This window comes from Varanus komodoensis, unplaced genomic scaffold (genome assembly GCF_004798865.1).
Source record: "Varanus komodoensis strain SLA01 unplaced genomic scaffold, ASM479886v1 scaffold11, whole genome shotgun sequence".
In the NCBI taxonomy this organism is placed as follows: domain Eukaryota; kingdom Metazoa; phylum Chordata; class Lepidosauria; order Squamata; family Varanidae; genus Varanus; species Varanus komodoensis.
The window spans coordinates 2,063,528-2,076,201 of NW_025335317.1; the positions used below are offsets into that span (position 1 = coordinate 2,063,528).

A 12,674-nucleotide genomic window follows, 5' to 3' on the forward strand; every position below is an offset into this window, starting at 1 on the left:
AAATTTCAGTTGAAGCAAGAGGATATCAGAGGACAAGGAGGTTATACGAGACCGAGACCCCAGCTAACGAGCCTCTCCCAGAGGCAACTTAAAGCCACGCGCATTTAATCTGCATACATACCACACTGTGCCCAGAGTGGGTGACTGACACTTTTTCATCTGCCTTTACAGCTTTTGTGAGAGATGGTGGCACTCTCCAGAGAAACAATGTGATTTGTAATAAAAAGGTTATCTGTATTAAATAAAAATAATATCTACATAGGAAATGTTGTTAGTGCCTCAAATCTGATTAAAGATATTACCATCCAGAAAAAATGTCATTTTTTTGCAGCTGTCTAATGCGTTTTGGAGAAAGTAATATTTTTAAAATGTAAGCCTGTATTATTTATAAAGGAAGCAATAACTGATTTGCAGTGTTTCTTATATTAATAAATGTATTTGCATATATTTATATCAGAATTAGTGAGCTTTCTTTCTGTCAGAGTGCAAAAACAATAGAAAAGGAAGGAAGGAAGGAAGGAAGGAAGGAAGGAAGGAAGGAAGGAAGGAAGGAAGGAAGGACGTACGTTCAGAGCAACTTGGTGGGCTGCTAGTAAACCCACCAAAACACCCTTCTGGCTCTTCTCTTCCTGCTTTATGGAAGATGTGTGAATTCAGGGTCCTTCCAATAACTGACAGCATTGCCTTTGGGATAAATTGCTGAGGCATATTCAGGCACCTTTCCACGGCCAGCATGGGGAACCCGCCCCTCCGAGGGTCTCAGCCCCTCGTCTCAAAGTGCTTTCTGATCCACGCAGGCAGGAATCGTTGTGCCAGCTGAAGGCATCCAAACAGCTTGGTATTTACTGGATTGGGCACTGCCTTGCCTGTGCACAGAGGAAGAAGAGAAGTAGAAAGCAGCAAACATAAGCGCTGCCTCTTTTCCAAGATGCAGACAAGCTGGGGAGGGTTCAGTGGAGGGACATCACCCAGGTGATCCGGGGCCGGAAACAAAGCCCGGGGGTGGGAGGTAAAAGAGCTGGGCAGGATAAGCCTAGAGAAGAGAAGACTGCGGGGAGAGATGATCACAGTCTTCAGGCACTTGAAAGGCTGTACACAGCACAGATGCAGAATCTTGAACATCTGGGAATAAAAGGTAAGGTAAAGGCAAAGGTTTCCCCTTGACGTTACGTCCAGTCATGCCTGACTGTAGGGGGCGGTGCTCATCTCCGTTTCCTAGCCGAGGGAGCCAGCGCTTGTCCACAGACAGTCTCCGTGCTCATGTGGCCGGCATGACTGAACACCGAGGTGCACGAAATGGTGTTACCTGCCCACCGAAGAGGTGCCTTTTTATCTACTTGCATTTGCATGCTTTCGAACTGCAAGGTTGGCAGGAGCTGGGACGGAGCAACGGGAACTCACCCCGTTGTGCAGATTCGAACCGCCGACCTTTCGATCAACCAGCCCAGCAGCACAGCGGTTTAAACCACTGCGCCACCTGCAGTCCCCATCTGGGAATACAGGACACCTAATAATGGGCTCAAGTTACAGGAAGCCAAATTCCAGCTGGACATCAAGAAAAAGTTCCTGTTAGAGCAGAACAGCAATGGAACCCCTGACCTGGGGAGGCGGTGGGCTGTCCCACACTGGAGGCACCCAGGAGGCAGCTGGGCAGCCCTCTGAGAGGGATGGTTTCACTGGGAGTCCTGCTCTGAGCAGGGCGTTGGACCCTCTGGACCTCTTGGCCCCTTCCAACTCTGCTCTTCTGTGCTGCTTCGATTCCATACATGTTGTGCGGCAGGCACAGCGACCTCTCAGTCTGCAACCAACAGCAGCAGGGAGCATTGGTTGTGCATTTGTGTGTCTTCATGAGACAGCACGTAGTAAACAATTCCGTTTGTTTTGGGGTCAAGGCAGGAGTTAGTGAAAAGGAGGGAGGGGCCTGTTCACATGACAGGACAACCCACAACAGACCCTGGCACATGTGGGTGGCAGCCCTCATTTCATATATACAACTCCCTCTTGGAGGTTGTCATGTCATGCAAACCCAGCAAGAGTTGGGTTAAATAACCGTCACGTAATTCTTAATAAACTGTGGTTATGCAATAACTTTAGGGTTATCTGAGGTTGATTATCTTCCACACAACCCATACTTGCAGGGTTTGCATGACACAACAAGCCCTGAATGGGCATTAGACACTTAATGTGGTGCCTCTGGGCAGCGCAGCTCATGGTGGGTTAAATAATCCATGGCAAGCCTCAACGTGTGGTCTGAACCTAGGAACACTTTCTGCCACTCAGCCCTAATGGATGGACTCTCAGAGGTTTAAAAGACCCACATCCAACCAGAACCGAGCCTTCTCACACATGAACTTCCAAATCGGAATATTCGAGCAAGGAAGTCTTGAGGTTTTTGTCTTTTTAAGGTTGATCCAAACATTCCTCACAAATTTCAGGGGTTTCAAATCTGGGTGACGGGCCTTCTCCTAACAATCGCATGGGGACAGGCATCTTTCTTCCCCCATAGAGTGTCCCTAGAAACAAGACCCTGCCCTCAGACAGTGTCTCTGCCAGGGGCACTTCATTTGGCAAGCATTTGGCAAAAGCAGGAATCCTTAGTCACTTGGACCTGCTTGTACCTTCAAGAAAAGGTAAAAACAGAAAGAAGAAAATGCATACAATCACTGGAAATCTTGCACCAAAAGCATAATAAGCACTTCCAACACACACATATGTGCCCCAACCTGAAGAGACGGAGCCAATTTTCTCTTCATTGCAAAGAAAGCTCTGGAGAATAAGGGGTGGGGACCTTCACCCAACCCTAGTTTTCCAGGGGAACATATCCATGGGGATGGCATCCCCCCCATACAAACTTTGCCCCCACATCAGCACAACCATCCACCCTTCCACAGAAGACTAACTGGACCCAAAGTCTCCTTGAGAGTGGAAATTAGAAGACATCTGCTGAGATTTAGCCTTAAATGGGTTTGGAACAAGTGCTCAAGTTGTTCCTGTCCTTTTCAGAAGAACTCAGATAAATTACAAGTAAAGACAAGGAGAGAGTCTGGAAATCAGACCAACTGTAAGAAATGCTGCACTTGAGAAACTGACCCAACCATCCACATGCTGTATGGATCTGATACCTACAGTGCCAAAACACCGAGACAGGATTGGAAAGGCATCAATTTCTAAGGCAGTGAAGAAGGCAGAGTTAACTTCCACTGGAAGAAAGTAGACATCCTGAGAAAGTCGAATGAACAGATGTGAAAAATGAAAAGTGGGGACTTTCAGCAGTGAAAGGGCAGGGGTTGTATGGAGTTCACTGAACTCCACCCTTCCAAGTTCATTACAGCCTCTGAACCTGAAGTTTGGTCCTGAAGTGCCCGAATGGGTTACCCTTGTGGAATTCCCAGAGTGCCTCCTCACCACTCACAGCCCTTTGCCACCAGGATCGTCCAAGGTAACCAAGGTAAGGCCAAAACCGGAAACGCTGCATGGCTCAACGACACGACGTTTGATCAGACCGTCCGCCATCACAGCTGCAACCACAAAAGCCATCAGCCTACCTGCAAGGAGCGGAAGATCTGGGTGAAGGGCTCGATCCGGACCAGGTATGATGCCACTATCATCGATGAGGAGTAGTGCGTGCAGTAATGGCACTGGGCCGAGAGGTTACCTGCAAAGGTAAGATGTGTACCTGTTACATGAATGAGTCTTTCCGAGTCAAACGCTCCTTTACTGAGCCATAGTTCGCCATCTCTCCAGGTGTTCACTATCTGTACTCAGCGCTGGGGTCCACTCAATGGACACCCAACACAGTGGCTATTTGCGCATTACACCCCCAGGATATTCTGCGATGGGATGCCAGAATTAGAGTAGTATGGACTGAATGTGCCATGCCCTGAGCATTTTAGTGCTGTGGAATATTTTTATGATGGAAATATTCTTGATGTTCCTTAGAATCATAGAAGAGTAGAGTTGGAAGGGGCCATGAAGGCCATCGGGTCCACCCCCTGCTGTTGCAGGACACCACGTTACACCACCCCACTCAGGGGGCTGTCCGGGTTCTCTTTGAAGGCCTCTAATGTGGGACTCCTTGGTAGTTTTTGAGTTGCTGATGACAACCACCTCTGAAAACACATAAGGGAGGACTGGCTTCCTCATTTATGTGGCTCTAATAAGGAAAGATTTCCCACAGATTTAAAACATGAAGTCCCCAGGACTAAATGTCAGGCATTTATCAATGTGAAGATTATTATGTTATCCCCCTGTACTGTTGTTTTGAAAGGCTACTGTGCTTGCTTTACAGATGTTTAAATTTTAATTGAATTGCCACATACTGTATTTTTTAGCACTACTATTTACAACCCCAGCCACCTGTTTCCAATAAGGGGATGGCACTAAACGCATCTCCCAGGGTTCCCGACAAATCCACAGTTCCTGACAATGGGCCATGCTGGTTGAGACTCATGGTCCTTGCTGTACCCAGCCTCTGGAGGGCACCAAGCAGGGAGAGGCCATGTTGAAGGCATGTGTCTCAAGAAACGACCCCCAGGTCAGGGAAGCTGATGTCGTGAAGTAGGTATGTAGCATGGTGCTACAAGATTCTTGGTTCTTTCTCCTCAAGGAGACTAAGGCGCGTCACCTTTCAGGGACTCTTCAAGGATGCCACACAGCAGTTGTCCAAAGGTCCTGCCATCTCCCTGCCAAGATCACCCCATCCATCTGGGGAGTCTGCACTCTCCAAGGCCACCATCCACCGCATTTTCCAGATAACGCCCATGGGCATTTCAAGGGCAATCCAGGAGCAGTGAAGCCAGTGAGTCTTTGCCGAAGTCCAGGCACGGGATAGCATGAGGACTTCTCTCTCTCTCTCTTTGGAGTCACACCAAGAATGCCCAATGGCCGCTGAAGGGCAGGGTGACCACAAGGCCAACCAAGCGCAGCATCCTTCACTTGCTGCTTGGATGTGGCGAGAGCAATACCTCATTCTGCCCAGTTTCTAACCGGGTTCTGCTTCTTGGATGCAGATTGGATGTCTGATTGCCCCTTTTCTTGCTGGGTACCTCCCTGTCAATAAGACCCAGAATCGAAGGCACTCAGCAACGGGGCACCTACCTTCACTCTTCTCTACTTCTTTATAGCGCTGGATGAATTTGTTTTTTCTTTCTTCAGTCTGAGCTCCCATGGGCTTTGAAAGGTCACGGAAGGTGCTGGGGTTAGTCAAGTCTAGAGTCTAAAACACAAAGACAGTGTGACCTTCTTCATGGAGCCAAATCCAGCAAACTGGTCACTGGAACATCTGGACAAAGAAGCCCAAGACCAGCACAAGGAAAATGCCTTAAGTCTGCAGCAGCCCCCTGATGACGTCGCAGAAATGGCTCACCTTGGAATGATAATCAGCAAGGACCCACGGAAAAACCGGGTACTGCATGAGATCGCTGTATGTCCGTCCAGCCAGGGTGTTCAGGTACATGAGGTAATCAAAGTTGCTGATCTCTCTCCTCTGTCACGTTACGGAAACAAGGGTTACCGATGCAGCCATAAACAACCCAATACAAATTGCAGGCAGAAGGAACACGTCCTATGCTAGCATCAGCAGCTATTGGCTAGTGCCTAAAACAGCTCAGGATAGCCTTATTCACATCCGTGGCCTTGCCCAGCCTTTTAGAAAGAGAATGACCACCCCCTCGCCTTGTAGAAAAAGCTCCCTTTTGGCAGGTCAGAGAATGGATTTATTACCATCTTCCAGAAGGTGGTACCTCTCCACAATCCCAGACAAAAACCTTTAGCTGAAGATGCTGGAGAATGAAGCTAGGATATCTGGTGTATCACTGAAAGACGGGCTGCTTTATGGCATTGGGCCAGACCATACAAATGCTATGCTAGGCTAAGATTTCTGTCGTTGTCACTCTCTGTGCTCCCGATAGGAGCTGCATTATCTCAAATCCTAGCTGTATGTGCCTACCTCTCAGTATTACTGATTTACAGTAATAGCTGTAACTAAATGCTCTTCTTCAGTCTTGTTTAGGTTAAGAATTCCTCAGGGTATGGAGTCAAATTCTAATGGGAAAGAGGTATATTCCCTTGGCAATCAACTCCACGCAGTTATCTCATTACAGGCATCTTCTAGAAAAGTCTAGCCACAAAGCCGGCAAAGCTTGTTTACAGCTTTTAGGCTGTTCATAACATAGCAGGCAGAAGTATTACTGCCACTCTACACGACTCTGGTGCGCCCGTAACTGGAGTACTGTGCTCAGTTTTGGGCCCCTCATTACAGGAAGGATCTAGCCAGGTTGGAGTCAGTGCAGCATAGGGCCACAAGGCTGGTGGTCGGTTTGCAGGGGATGCCGTATGAGGCGAGACTGAGGGAACTAGGTCACTTCAGCCTGCAGGAGACTCAGAGGGGATCTGTTGGCGACATACAGGTATGTGAGGGGATGTCACACGGAGGTGGGTAGAGATCTATTCTCCCCTGCAGAGGAAGGCAGAATGCTCTCCAACGGAGCAAAGCTCAGGGAGCCAAGGTTCAATTTGGACGCCAGGAAGCACTTCCTGACAGTTAGGACCCTGAGGGTGTGAAATGGGCTTCCACGGGAGGTCATTGAGGCCCCATCAGTGCGGGTGTTCAAGAATAGGCTGGACATGCACATGATGGGCATGTCGTGAGCGGAGCAGGCTGGTGCCGGAGGTCAGACTAGATGGCCCGGGAAACCCCTTCTGACTCGCTCTGTTTCTATGTTTCTATGAGTCTAAGTTGCGTGTGCATCTCACATCCTTAGCAGGAGTCAGCCAAGCACTTGAAAGCACTTTAAGGCAGGCACATGCAGATCCCCACCAGCTAGCCAGCCAATCCTAGCATCTCTTCAGCTTTCCAGGTTAGGTCACAATCAGACATGCTGCAGGAGATGGCCAATTTTTGTAACAATGAAAAAAACACTTGCAGACATGGAAATACGTTTAAGACAACAGCACTGGGGTGGCATGTGCCTCTCCTTGCACTATTTTCTTGATTCAAATTACCTGCACAGGTATTTTCTAGGGCCAACATCATGTTAAGGGACTAGATCATCTCACCAAGCCCTAATGATGGAGCATGTCAGCATCAAGGTACACACAGACACACACACACAGTGCATAAACCAGTTAAGCACCCATTTGAGTTTAGCAATGGGGCAAGGAAGCTGAAGCGCTAAAGTCTTCCCCACCTTCTTCTACTAAATAAATCAGTTTTTGAGCCAAGCAAGCCCAGGAACAACCAATAAAATAGCATGTGTGTAGAAAGCCAGGAGGGGCATCGGTGTCCTGCAACATATTGCCACATGCCAGCTGAACAGAACTTCTGAGGATATTCCAGGAATATACCTCCAGTGGGTGGGGACCTGTGGTAGGTGGATATTCAACCATTAGCCACATCGACAGTTGGGTTTGTGATGGGTGTGTAAACTGCTGCCTGGTGAAAAGTTTAACCTTGAGAGGAGAAGACTGAGGGGAGATAGGATAGCTCTCTTTGAGCGCTTGAAAGGCTGGCACACCGAGGAGGGCAGGATCTCTTCTCAATCAGCCCAGAGTGCAGGACACAGAATAATGGCCTTAAGCTGCAGGATAGACTCCACGGAAGAGGATGTGGGCCAGAGCACAGGTTGGCTGGAAGAAGTGGTACTGGACCGAAAAGTGTGGTGAGATTTGGCCCATCAGATCACTTATAGTTGGACAAGATGTAGGAAGGGAGATTTCAGCCAGATATCAGGGAAAGATTCCTGACTTCCTGCTGATGGGAGCCGGGTGTCCGCAGAAGAGGGTTGTTCAGAGGGAAGCAAACAGTCCACCCAGAATGAGCCAGAATGTTGGCAAAGCTGATGGAAGATCGCTGTCTTCGGGGCTCATCCCCTGGGAATGAGGTACTGCTGGCTTAGAGGGTCCCCAGAACAGGCTGTGCAGAGACAAACAGGGGCTGGTTGTGCCTAAAGCGGGAAGCAGGTGGCTCAGGCAGGCATCCCTCCCTGACGGTTTCAGCTGAAAGAGGGCAGGGCCCACCTGTTGAAGCGATGGATTGTGCAGAACTCCAGCCAGAAGATGGGGGACCAGGGTTCCCTCACACGTTTGGCCTTGCAGGGAGCCACCTAGCGTTACTCTTCCAGGCTGGTATCACAGGTGTGCAATGCAACTCTTGCACAGGTGTGCCTTTTGATATTCCGACTGTGTGAGATTTTACCCATGGTGCACAGGTAAAACACCCAGGTGGGGGAGGCATGTTGTGGAAGCCTCCCTAAGGTAATGATCGGGTACTCGGTCCAAGCCCCTAAACCAGGGGCCCTCAAACTTTTTCAACAGGGGGCCAGTTGAAAGGTGCCGGCGGTGGGCACGGGCTGGAAAGGTGGTACGGGTGGGGGGCACGGGACGGTGAGGGGCTGGCTTGCTCGCACGGAGATCATTTTCTCCAAGCGAGCCCAAACCGATCTCCGCGCGCTCGGGTGCAGCGAGTGCAGAACCTCTGAGGCGGGCTGGATAAACAGGGACGGTGGGCCGGATCCGGCCCGCAGGCCGTAGTTTGAGGACCCATGCCCTAAAGATTTGAAATCCATGGGGAAAGGCTGTAAGCACACGCCCTGGTCTGCCAATAACTCCGAGTTTTGCCTGGCATTGGACTGATCGATTCCAAAGGAAAACCATCGGCGAGAGACACGTTCCGCTTTACCTGCCACTTCAGGAGCATGGCCTTTTCTTTCCCTGAACGTCTGCAAAAAACAAAAGGCAGAGACGGTGTTGGTTGGAATTCTCTCCTCCTGGTCACAAAGTGAGGCGAAGGCAGTGCACGGTGCCAACATAAAGGAGGAGGGCCCAGCTGTTTACAAATTAATACACACTTTCCACCAATGTTCCCACACTATTGCAGAGCCGAACCCTTTCTGTGTAGGCTGGAGATACATTTGGATACAAAGATCTAGAAAATGTATACGTTTCATTTGAGCTGGTTACCTAGTTTGAGCAGCTCATATTTTTACTCCTCTCTCTAAGGTCTATCCTTGCCCAAACATTAGAAATCTCTCTTTTTTTTTTCTTTTTTTTTGCCAAAGCCATCAATTTCCAAGCGCGCTCTTGTAATGTACATTTCCAGAACAAGCTCGACGCTCGAAGCACATTCACCAGCCCATATTGGCCTAAGAGGCTTTGCTGCCTGCAGCAGGACTTAGGTGTCCCCTGCCCCTGGAACCGGGGCCTGGGACCTCACCCGGTTCGTCCAGCCCAAAGGGAGGCCGCTTGCATTCTCCCACGCTTGTTAATCCGAAAAACCCCTTCGCCTGCTGCATGGCTTAAGTGCTTGGATCGTTTTACCACAAATGTTGCCGCTTTCTTTAAAGTTTTATTTTTTTATGAAATATTTGCTGGTCTGGAGTTGGAAGAAGCGTGGGAGAGCACAACTATTGTAAATAATGAATGGCCTTAAATAAATAAATGCCTGCTGTGCTAGTCAGACAGGGGCCCTTCCTGCGCTCCCCCCCACTTCCTGTGCCACCTGGAGCAGGACCTGCTTCGTGGCAGGACCAGCCATGCTCCGAGCTCTGAGCTGCCTCCTGGCCACCCTTTGTGCTGCAGGGCTGGATGCAGGATGATGGGCGATGATCTCACAGATGCTGGGTGGCACTCTGGGCAGCCCTCCCGCTGGCATGATCAGATGGTGAAGCTATGCCAGGTAAGTCCATCGGCCGGAGACCCGGGACACCTGGTTCTCCCAGCCAGGCGGCTGCTTTCCCACACCTGGAAGGTGCCGCTGGGACCTGCTGCACTGCCTTTGAACCTGCACCTTGGAGACGGGGCGTACACTAGCACTCTCCGAGGGCTTGGGATTTCCTGTTGCTTAGGAACAAACATTTTGCAAGCAGGATCAGAAGAGCAGGCTAGAATATCGCATGAACTGGAGAAGTTTGCACCTTCCAAAGCAGGTAACCATTGTTTTAAGTTCCAGTGGGGACTGAGCATTTGTGGGAAAGGAGGAAAGAGGAAAGTTTCACATCCAGTCCAGGATTTTGCTTCACTCCAGTGGCAAAGCAGTTTCAAAAACTGGAAACCAGTGGAGGAGGAAGCTGGCTAACAAACAAAACGTGTTGCCAGTTTCACTCCAGCGGCTTGCCGGTAAGGCAGTCTCGTACCGACTAGGCACTTCGCAACAGTGCAGATCTGCTCAGGAGAAATCCTCTTTTTGCTAATTCTCGTTTAAAATGCTGGCTATCTCGTGAGGGTGGCGACCAGGAGCTTTGCCTTAAAAGCGAAACATGAGCGTACAGGAGACGTTGCAGAAAACTGCTCGAGATCTGCAGCTTCCACTCAGTTCAAATCAGCTTGTTACCAGCTTTCCTTTAATCCACTGGAGGAATATCCACCAGATGAGCTGGAGAGAGTTGATCGAATGCTTCCTTCAGTCTAAGACCAAAGGCAGTGGATGCCAAATGTCACACCTCAGGTGCAGGTACAGCTGCAGGGTTTTTCCCCTTTAAATATCTGCCATGCTGTTTGCATCTGGATTGTGGTGGGCAGGGAGCAGATGCTTGATCTTTTCCTTCCCCACCGTGATCCTAATGATATTTCTTACCCATAGCAAACTGGGAGATTAGGCTGCCCCTAAAACTTTGGGAGGAACTGGAAGCTAAGCGCCTTAGCATCTTGCACTGGCCAGTGTAGCTCCGTGCATTAGAATGCACACGAGTTGTATGAAGGCCCGGGAGGCTCAGATTCTGTCTGCCCAGGCCTGCACGAAGCCTCTGCTCAGATGCGCCAAGTGACTATAAATCTATAAATACAGAACATAATTAAGTCCTATAAATCTCAAATATGAGAGAAAACTCATTTTGAAACCCACGGAAGATCCCACATGGACTCTGGGTCCCTGCAACGCACACATTTTTCTTCCTCACGTACAGCACCTCTCTTACTGATGGGTCTTTTACTATCAATAACTCTGGCATATAATACTAAGGATATTTTGATGGCTTCTGTGAAGCACTTAAAGCAGGTAAGAAAAAGCAGGCACAAAGGTGTTTCAAAGCTGGGCGGGACGTCATCAGTCCAGCACATATTACAGTATAGTAACTCATGCAGTAGGCTAGGCCCCCTGCCCCCTGACCTCTCTGTCTGCCGGGGACCCTGGTAGACTCATGCAATTGCTGTTTCTGTTAAATATTAGTTCTTTTCTATGTGAGATGTTATTGCTTTTTTATTTTCAGTGGTTATAGTGTGTGATTTTATGATAATTGTGCATGCTGGTCTGTGTACTTTTAGTCGTTTAGTTCTTTTATGAGAGGAAGTGCAGTGGTTGAGCTGAGCACTGGGACTCAAGTGATCTGGGTTCTAGTTCCCTGCTCAGCCATGGAGCCCAGCCTACCTCACAGGGTTGTTGTTGCTGCAGGGATAAGAGTGAGAACAGGAGGGGAAAATTGGTATTAGCTGCTTTGGGTTCGTTAAAAAAAAGAAAAAGGTGGGGAATAACGCTAATAAATAAATATTGATATTGATTATATTATACACCACCTCTTTTCTTCTTGCAGGGAATCCTTAAAAGATCTTCTGCCTACTCTCTGTCTTATCCTCAGAACAACCTTGCGAGGTAGGCTAGGCTGAGAGTCAGAGACTGGCTCCAAAGTCCCCCCAGGAGCTTCATCACTGAGTGGGGACTAGAAGCCAGATTATCTGAGTTCCAGTCCAAGACTCTAACACTACACCACACAAATATATATGGTCTTATAAAAGTTATTATATAACCATTGCCAATTAACATATGCACAATTTCTTCAGCTTTTTTTAAATAACACTGCCAGAGCTGTTACCGCTTCTCATTGTTCTCATTTCACATTAGATGAAACATGATCCTGCTGTGATGTTGAGGAAAAATAAGATGTATTGGCTTCTGGGGGAGGGGGTGGGAATTCTCTACATTTTGCTTTTTTGATGGCTTAAGCCTTGTGGAAAACAAGTCTTGGCCTTCTCACTTAGGTTGCACTGGGATTGAAATGGTCCTAGCATTTGTCCAAACACAGAAAGTAGAAATCAAGAGAGACTCCTTTAATTTTGCTGAGTCTTCTGTTTCTTGACATGGAAATAAGCGCTTTGGCAGCTTGCTTCAGAATCTTGTAACTTCAAAAATACTGCTCTGGCTCAGATTTTAATTTGAGCCAGAGAACGAGGTAAGTTTCACAGCAAGGGGAGTGAGGAGGGCCGGGGGACAGCCGGCCTCATGGGCAGCAGGAGACCCTGTTGAAGGAAGACTGGACTCCAAGCCCATCTGCATCTGCCATCGGGAAAGGAGGCAGGCAGATGTGTCAGGTCGGTCCTGCCAGAGGGGAAGGGCAACGACCGGATCCCACTGTGGTCCCACCGCCATAAGCAGTGGTGCGGAGGGTCCTGATTTGGCTCCGGATACATCAAACCGCATTGCAAGCAAGCGGGAAAACAGCCCAGTTTCCGCTCTGACCAGGGCTCCCCCATCACCACCCTGCTAGTTATCCTGCATTCAGCACAAGAAATGGGTCCTTTTAGGACCTCGATTTAAGGAAGATGAGGTGCGAGTGCAACAGGCCCTTTCCCTCCCAGTCCACCCACTGTGGCTCTGGACGAGCATCAGGGCCTCTGGCTGTAAGGCGCTCCGACGGGGCCGGACACGGGCTATTGCAGTGGGAAGCCAGCAGGTGGCAGCGTTGTGC

At 49.1% G+C, this 12,674-nt stretch overlaps 1 protein-coding gene across 1 annotated transcript in view; it reads right to left on the bottom strand.

The window, feature by feature from the left end:
• WDFY4 (WDFY family member 4) overlaps nucleotides 1-12,674 on the bottom strand; it is a 127,819-nt gene that overhangs the window by 24,238 nt on the left and 90,907 nt on the right. The window contains exons 48-51 of the mRNA XM_044420053.1: nucleotides 8,678-8,717; nucleotides 5,366-5,485; nucleotides 5,098-5,215; nucleotides 3,546-3,655 (exon numbers count right to left, since the gene is read on the bottom strand). Of these exons, the coding sequence (XP_044275988.1) occupies nucleotides 3,546-3,655; nucleotides 5,098-5,215; nucleotides 5,366-5,485; nucleotides 8,678-8,717 (388 nt within the window). The remainder of the gene's footprint in view (nucleotides 1-3,545; nucleotides 3,656-5,097; nucleotides 5,216-5,365; nucleotides 5,486-8,677; nucleotides 8,718-12,674) is intronic.